We start from the raw sequence: 8,755 nt of genomic DNA on the forward strand, positions 1-8,755 counted from the left end.
CCACAGCCACAGACCGACAGCAACTCTGCTCCAAACACCAGCTCTTTATTAACGTCAACAAGCCGGTATCGGACAACTGACAGGCACCCCGACGGCGTGACGTCAGAGTGCTGACCAGCCGCGCCGCGCCGCCCCCGGCGCACAATCAGCCAGTCTATCATACACACGATCCGCCGTCCGTCAACGTCTCAGTGTTAGCAAAAACACCCGCGAAACTCCGCCGTCAGTGGGGATTAAAAAAGTCGCTCTGAGCCGCCGCCGCGCGGCGCCGGCGCTCAGTAGTCGTCCCCGCGAGTAACCACCTCCTTGCAGGTGGGTCGCAGCACGATGGTGTGCTCGTACTGGGCCGTGTAGCTGCCCTTGACGTCACACAGTGGCGGGTACGCCTGCACAATCTCCTTCTCACAGAGGTCTTTGAGCGCCATGAGGTACTTGGTTTCGCCGAGCCGGTCCAGCCAGCGCCGGCAGAACGCCAGGGTGCCAAAGTTCTGGTTGATGGTGTTGAGCAGTTGCTTTGACCGGTTCAGTCTATGGGGGCGGAGAAACATCGGTTACCGGCGATTATGGCAGACGGGTCAGCTGAAACGGCAGCGTTCACGTGGGTCCACCCCCACCCCTAAGAAAGACACTGGCGTCATATCAACCAGTCATATTTATCCATATCCACAATAATCTCCCCGGTTGCATCCCTACCATGTACTCGGCTGTCCGACCACAGCCCGTTACACCCATACCCCTAAGCCTCCCTCCTGTTCTATCTATTGTCCCACCACTCTCAACCAATCACAATACCACTATATCCACCTCACCCAGTCAGCAGCGAGCCCAGCTCACCTCAGCGGCACGTGGCCGACGTCGAAGTTTTTCATGTAGTGCGAGCACTCCATGTCCTCGTGGACGAAGCCGCGGCCGGTGCTGCCGAACGTCTCGATGGCGTAAACCTCGTTCTCCTCCATCCGTTCCTTCTCACCGCCCTTGACGATCGGCACCGTCTTACCGGCGTGGATACCTGCACCAACCGACACGGGCGGAGGGACAGTGTGAGGAACACGAGGGCTCGGGGACGTGCTATTACACCAGACTGCCTGATACGTAAGCCATCAAGAAATTAAACATAACACTCCTTACGTTGAGCCAACAGACACTAACCCCGCGTTCGATGTCTCTCGGACGACGAAGATTCTATGCCGTCCGGCCAATCACGTTCCATAAGCGCAGCCGAGCCCCCACTGACCTTGAACGGGATTGGCCGGCCGACGTAGAATCTTCGTCGTCCGAGAGACATCGAACGTGGGGTAAGTTAGAAAGGGCTCCATGTTCGTACATTACCGCTGTCGTTTATGTACAGTTAGGTACGTATTGTGCAATTACTCACGGTATGGCGATATGGAGTGGCCGTTGAGGTTGCGGATTGACTTCACCTGGTACGTTTTACCGTCCAGTTCAACCTCGTACGACTCCATCACTTCTTGGATGGCTTCACCGATGTCGCACAGCTGGACATCGATACCAGCGCACTGTCGGCACATAAAAGACAACATAACGTCATCAAATGTATCAACACCGGTCAAACTCTCAGCCTAAACATGTATCCCAGGACACTATCGACGCAGGCACCTATTCCAACACATCAACAGAGACAATAGGTACTTGGACCCTTCCCAACCATCGTAACGATACGAGAGAAGAGCTGAAGTTGCACACCTGGCAGTGGGTCAGTGGTGGCACAAAATGTATGCTGACTCGTGACTCCCCTCCAGGGATAACATAAGGCATACCGGAGGCATAAACGCCATCTACAATATATAGTCCAAATGGGCGGCCCGCACCACCACCGCACCGCGTATGCGCGACTCTCTGACCAACCCACCTTGATACCGGTGTTGGTGGCGTCCCGGACGGCATCCAGCAGCCGGTCGTACTTGGGGTTGAACGTCAACGTGAACGCACAGTCGATGATGCGACCTGTCGGGGATCGGGGAGGCCGTCAGTATACGGTAAAACACTGCTTCAACCCACCATCCCACCACAGCATTTCTCACGATGTGTGTCACTAGTGTTCTAGCTCACTCCCATGCTATCATTCAGCTGTTAAGACCTACTTCACAACTGTCTTTAGCCATTGGACCCGCCGACACAGAAAAACTTACCGTTGATGTGTGTGCCGAAGTCGATTTTGCATACGTCGTCGTACTGGAGGACCGTCTTGTCGCCGGCGTTAGGCGTGTAGTGCGCAGCGCAGTGGTTGATGGAACACCCCGTGGGGAACGCCAGGCCAGACTTGAGACCGTTCTCGACGATCGTGGCCCGGCCGATACTCTCGAGTTTCTCGCAGATTTCGATCATGGTCATCCCTGGCTTGATCCATTTCTGCATATACTGCCTTGTCTGTGAGAGAAACCAAGCCGTGAGGGATTTGATAAGCTGAACGAAAATCTGTCACAGATGGGTATTGAGTAAACCAATCAGCTGTTTATTGAGCAGTACATGTATGCTAAAACCTTATCAACTGTATCAGTGGGGGACCAGTTCCGTCGTCACGACTTATTCATATTAGTTCAATGAAGCAGGCAGTTCTGAACGCGAGTCGGGCCTACCTGACGTTTTTATTAGTCATATACGCGTTGAGTAACTAGCGGCGAGTAAAGCTCGCGGCCACCGACCTGTCTGTGTGCCTCGGCGCCGATACGCAGCTCGGTGTGAATCTCCTCGTAGGCAGTGTCCCTGGCTTTGGCCTCCTCAGATGTGAACCGGTCCCGCGCCGAGCGCGAGTCCTGGACTGCGGGGTACTCCATCAGCTGACCTTTGGGCGCGGTATCTGTGCGGAAAAACGGCAGGAACGGATGTCAGAACGGTGAGAGGGTGAAGTCGGCCACAGTTGCACCCGGCACAGTTAACAAGCAGCCTTACCAACGGACTTCGAGACCAGTGTCTGACGACCTCATACAACATGATCGCTAAATTTAGTAGCACATAGGTGGTATGAACTAAAAACGATAGCATACATTGAAACCAGATCCTATCGAATTTCGATCAATACGATCAATACGTCGACGAAGGAATCAGGTACCCCAGATTCAGGAACACGATCAGTTCAAGGGCGCCAAAGATGTGTGAATTTTGACATTGATTAAAAGCTTAATGATAACCGGCTCTTCTTGAACCATTTATTAGGATTGCTTTTCTATTTAGATCACTTACTTTTGGGGTACATTTCAACGACGGGTATTGAAGGAGGATCGGTCTGCTGCTTCACCGGGCCACCCTTGTTCTTCTTTTTCCTTTTCCGCTTCTTCTTGCCTGCTGCATCACCACCTGAGATAATGGAACGTGTAAAAAGGATCAGCAAAGAGACTGACATAAATGAGTTGACACTCACTGGCTCACTATTTCAGCTGAGTGAAAATGTTTTGGCATGCAGTACACACAGCATTCCTGTGGGCTGGAGAGTAGTAAAGTAATCTTGGGCTGGAGGACCGTTCCCTCACCCGTTACGGGCTGGAGGATCGATCACTCAACCGCTGTACTTCGACCACATATCACTAAACAGCCGCCGGCTGGAGGACCGTTCACTCAGCCGCCGTATTTCGACCACAGATCACTCACCCGCCGCCGGCTCCTCGTCCTCCTCCTCATCATCGGCCGGACCGGTGCTGGTCTTCACGTCCAGGCCGTTCAGCTGAGTGGCCAGCTGAGTCGCCGCGCCGCCGGCCTCCGAGCCGCCAGCACCACCGGCACCTGCGGAAACAGCAACGGTCAGTGATGGAGCACAGGTAACTGCCAAACCATCGGCACTTTAAGGCACAGTGCCAGTCAGTCACGGAGCGCGAACAGCCAGCGACCGGACCGGATTTTAGGACTAAAGTACGTATCGCTTAAGTACGTAGGACAAAAGTACGTATGCAAATGTTCGTACGCAAATATACGTAGGCGCTAAAGTTCGTATGTCAAAAGTACGTACGCAAATGTTCGTACGCAAAAGTACGTATGAAAAAGTACGTAGTGCATAAAGTACGTATGCCAAAAGTACGTACGCAAATGTTCGTACGCAAAAGTACGTATGAAAAAGTACGTAGTACATAAAGTACGTATGCCAAAAGTACGTACGCAAATGTTCGTACGCAAAAGTACGTATGCAAAAGTACGTAGTGTAAAAAGTACGTATGCCAAAAGTACGTCCGCAAATGCTCGTACGCAAAAGTTCGTATGCAAAAATACGTAGTGTATAAAGTACGTATGCCAAAAGTACGTACGCAAATGTTCGTACGCAAAAGTACGTTTGCAAAAGTACGTAGTGTAGAAAGTACGTATGCCAAAAGTACGTACGCAAATGTTCGTACGCAAAAGTTCGTATGCAAAAGTACGTAGTGTAAAAAATACGTATGCCAAAAGTACGTACGGTTCGTATGCCAAAGTACGTAGTGTATAAGTACGTATGCTAGAAGTAGGGTATAGTAGTGTAAGTTGAGCCACTTTTTCTTTACTGCTGCCCTGTTGCCATACTACAGGGAACTCATGATAAATTCATATATGTACCAAATAATATAGCTTTGTCCCTTTCGCCCATTTACACATCGAGAAATTTTGCTATGCCTTGTAACAAATGCTCATTAAATAAAGAATAAGAAAGGTATTACACATTGCTCAACTTACCCCATGGGTGGGGTACGTACTTTATACCCTTCGTACATTTGCTATGCGTACGTTTGTCCGTGACGTACTTTGGTCCACACGTAGGGTAGACCGGGGCAAGTCGCCCCGCCGAGCTAAAACGCCTGGCGGCCTCACCGATGTTTCTCGGAACTGACAGGGTTCTGGGGAAAGTGTGCACTATATGATCATTATATGAGCAGACTGGAAAGAAATTGTGATAGCTCTCTAGGGAGATATAGCCAAAAATGTGTTTTTGAGTGATTTTTATGTTTGGTCATCTGATTATGCATCATCGCGTTCTTTTGTAGTCCACATCAGGTTAACGACTTTTATGTATTTTGAACAACTATTGTCTAACGTTTATAATGCCGGGTTGGTTCGTGTTAAATTATGTCTTGCTGGAGCGCAAGGCGTTGTTCGCTGACCGAACTACGTGATGGGGTAAAACGCCCCAGTAGGTCGCGGGGCAAAAAGCCCCATGGGGCGTTTTACCCGCATGTGTTGTTCGGACTACCCACTTCCTAATGTTCGGTAGCTGGCGAACAGCAAGTTTCTATGCATTTATATGTATTTTTCTCAGCAACTGTATGGCAAAGGAAGTGTATTGTTAACTGATTTGCATTGCAATAATTTATTATTTGGCCTTATGAGGCACGTGAAAAACCTGCTCATACAATAGTGTCATAGCTGAACACCTGATAGGATGGAATGTGCTAACTTCAGTGCCGTGCCTCCAGGGTTCTAACGGACCTCTCATATAAGATTTAGCCAACTACCATGTTTAATCTTTAAGCTAGACTCTAGAGTATAATGGGGTTTCTTGCCTCAGGCCGTGGGGCGTTTTGCCCTGGGGTTGGGGCAAAATGCCCCATTTGCAGTTGCTTCACAAATCACTTCCTAGCTGGGAGTCCGATCATAAGTGAATAAATTTGAGGGGTGGAATTTAAAGTAAAATGTCCAAAGAACACATTGAGCACCGATTTGGCCTTCCAGGTGATGTAGGACAAAATTTAGGTAGGCCTATGTAGCAAAATAAATTATCTGGGGCGTCTTGCCCAAGGTCTTTACCTTGCGTGTTTACCTTTATACCTACGTACATTTGCTATATGTACTTTTGTAAGTGACGTACTTTTGTCCATACGTTTACGTACTTTATACCCTACGTACTTCTGCCATACGTACTTTTGTCCGTGATGTACTTTTGTCCATACGTACTTTTTACCCTACGTACATTAGCTATACGTACTTTTGTCCGTGACGTACTTTTGTCCATACGTACTTTATACCCTACGTACTTCTGCGATACGTACTTTTGTCCCTGACGTACTTTTGTCCATACGTACTCTTTACCTTACGTACATTAGCTATACGTACTTTTGTCCCTGACGTACTTTTGTCCATGCGTACTTTATGCTGTACGTACTTCTGCGATACGTACTTTTGTCCCTGACGTACTTTTGTCCATACGTACTTTATACCGTACGTACTTCTGCGATACGTACTTTTGTCCCTGACGTACTTTTGTCCATACGTACTTTATACTGTACGTACTTCTGCGATACGTACTTTAATCCTACGTACTTTTGCTTACGTACTTTTGTCCTACGTACTTTAGCGATACGTACTTTTGTCCGTCACCCGACCGGACCACCTCTGTGGCGCACAGACACACTGGACACAACTGTGAGTCAGATCTGTACAGTTATTCATGATCGACATCACATTACTTTTAGCATACCTGCAGCTGCCTTGTTTTTCTTCTTGCGTTTCTTCTTGCTTCTGGCCTGAGTGGTGTCGCCTTCTGTGGCCTCTATGACATCCCCCTCCTCCTGCTCATCTTCGCCGAGGTCCTTCGTCGGCTGCACAGCGGTCTCAACCTCGGCCGCCATCACGGTGCAGCTATCAGGCAAACAAAGTACCATCGTACACGTTAGTTCGGTAGGCACTGTCGTCATCCAACTAGCCGAGAAACGACAGAAATGATGAGAGACTGCAGCGTTAAGTTGTATAAAATTTGTCAACCGGCCACCCAGCACCTCCGTGAGTCTTTAACTTCTCAGCTTACTAGTGGCGAGTGTGCAGTTCGAGTCATTTTAGACTCACTCGGCAGATGCTGATTTAACACGGAGCGGAACGCTCATGATCCGTGCGGATTTACCGTCAAACGGCGTGAATTTTACGTGAAGTGGTACGGACCGTACCTTATGTCATGGTAGCTGCAGTGATTATGTGGTAATGCCCATGATAATGCCTTTATTTACAATTTTTTCCCCAAGTGAATGACTGAATGGCTGTGAGCCCAGGTATCATACTGAGGGATGCTAACTGCCAACTACAACTTGGAACCTGCATTTACAACATAGGGTACCTGGCTTGGCATACAATCACACATTCAACCAGGGACTCTCATTCTTGATTTAAAGTCTCAGATGAAATGAATTTCAGGTATCTTTGCTAATAAGTATGTAATATCAATCGCTTTATCTCAGCATTGTGCTTAACAGGATGAAAGGTCACCTGGCCTGAGATTCTGTTTTCAGCAAGCTCATTAGAAAACAGACTGGGCTGTAAGTGGTGTCAGACATGAGACTACTCCAGTTGTACTTTTTGTCCAGCAGAGAACCTTAAACTGATTGACAGACACACAGATGTGCCCTTGTCTGTCATGGCACATATGTGTCATTGTGCCACATGTGATTACCGATGACACACAGTCTGTCACATTGACAGCCTGTGCTCAGTTGCCACCACATTCAGTAGAAAGTTATAGTTATTGATGACCCTAATGCTCAGCTAGTTCCAATTTAATGTCTCACATTCCCCTCAGCATGAGAGGGCATACCACAGCTCTTCCCAACAGAGGTTCCCTCTCAACTCTCAACACAAGGCACGCATGGTGAGTGAGGGAACTCAGCAGGTGAATTTCATTACTACTGGAACCTCCAAAAAGGTTAAGAACCAAAATGGATTCTCGAAGAAGAAAGGAAACTAATTTATTTAGGCATGAGTAGGAATCTACAGGCCAAGCTGAACTGGCCTAAACATTATAACATCATCATCCATGTCAAAAGCAATTAAAAATAAGTACCTATTAATTGTTGGAAGGCAGGCAGATTACCAGTTGTGATGGTAAAATAAAATGAGATATATGGATCATGGGTGCATACAATAAACTCAAAGGATATGCCAAATTTGGAACTATGAATAATCTCTGTTACCCATCATTTCCAAAAGTATGTAAAGTCAGGCCATAATAACTGTCATGGTCCAGCCTGCACAATGAGCTGATTTGCCTACAGTAGGCTCTGACTGCTCATAGGCACCTGTCAAGTGTCAATTCAAACACTGGTAATAAATGTTTGATGTCACCTGGCATAAATATTAAATATTTGCAAGTAGAAACAATAGACATTAATTAAAAGTATTAAGGGTCATTTAGCATAGGTATATATTCCATAAGTAATGGATTCCATGAGTCAATTAATTCATTTAAATTAAAAATATCAATAGAACAATTCTGGCCTCAACATGGGTTTTCAAAGACAGCTTAAGACATAAGTGAAGCACTGGCATGAGATCCAAAAAGGCGATCTTGGATGCTGCGGAGGGGCCGAGGGCTAAGGGCGTATCCCAAAATCCAAATACAGTCTCCAAATTCATAACACTCCCACGTTTTCAACTCCTTATGGCTTATGCACTGATGTGTAGTTTTAACCTAACCTTTCCAATTAAAATTCATTGAGTCTTCCACCTATTCTAGAAAAAAGCGGTTGAACTTTCCATTTTGATTTAGATCTCGATCGATTTCGACCGCTGCCCCTACTCCTCATCCACCGATAAGATGGAAAGGATATGAAATACGAGTTATGCAGGGTAAAAATATTTACTTTATGCCCAACTAGGCTTGATTAACTTATGCATATGTTTATATCAACCCAAAATAAATACCTTATCTACGGATTCCCACACAAAAACGCGCAACAAATATCACGCACGCGGTATGGGACCTTAGAACCATAATCGTAACATTAGCGCCATAAATGTAGTGACAAGACCAATGGACAAATAATTGAGAATTACCCTTAACTAATCTTTAAATTGT

The 8,755-nt window shown here is 47.1% G+C and overlaps 1 protein-coding gene across 4 annotated transcripts; it reads right to left on the reverse strand.

Annotated features, from left to right (window-relative positions):
• Window positions 1-29: 29 nt before the first annotated feature.
• LOC122391459 (methionine aminopeptidase 2-like) lies at window positions 30-8,722 on the reverse strand. 4 transcript variants are annotated; one of them, XM_043385377.1, is made up of 10 exons: window positions 8,602-8,722; window positions 6,393-6,552; window positions 3,607-3,742; window positions 3,202-3,315; window positions 2,664-2,818; window positions 2,151-2,388; window positions 1,871-1,965; window positions 1,376-1,517; window positions 835-1,009; window positions 30-528 (listed from the first exon to the last, which is right to left on the reverse strand). In XM_043385377.1, the coding sequence occupies exons 2-10, from the start codon at window positions 6,540-6,542 to the stop codon at window positions 276-278; spliced, it is 1,458 nt and encodes a 485-aa protein (XP_043241312.1). In that variant the 5' UTR covers window positions 6,543-6,552; window positions 8,602-8,722; the 3' UTR covers window positions 30-275. The 4 variants fall into 4 exon arrangements, with proteins under 4 accessions (XP_043241312.1, XP_043241321.1, XP_043241340.1 ...); XM_043385386.1 differs by having other exon boundaries at window positions 3,607-3,738; window positions 6,392-6,552; window positions 8,602-8,721; XM_043385405.1 differs by lacking the exon at window positions 8,602-8,722 and adding an exon at window positions 8,541-8,595 and having other exon boundaries at window positions 3,607-3,738; window positions 6,392-6,552.
• Between the last annotated feature and the right edge of the window lie 33 nt (window positions 8,723-8,755).

This window comes from Amphibalanus amphitrite, unplaced genomic scaffold (assembly GCF_019059575.1).
Source record: "Amphibalanus amphitrite isolate SeventyFive unplaced genomic scaffold, NRLGWU_Aamphi_draft 000022F_arrow, whole genome shotgun sequence".
Lineage (NCBI taxonomy): Eukaryota > Metazoa > Arthropoda > Thecostraca > Balanomorpha > Balanidae > Amphibalanus > Amphibalanus amphitrite.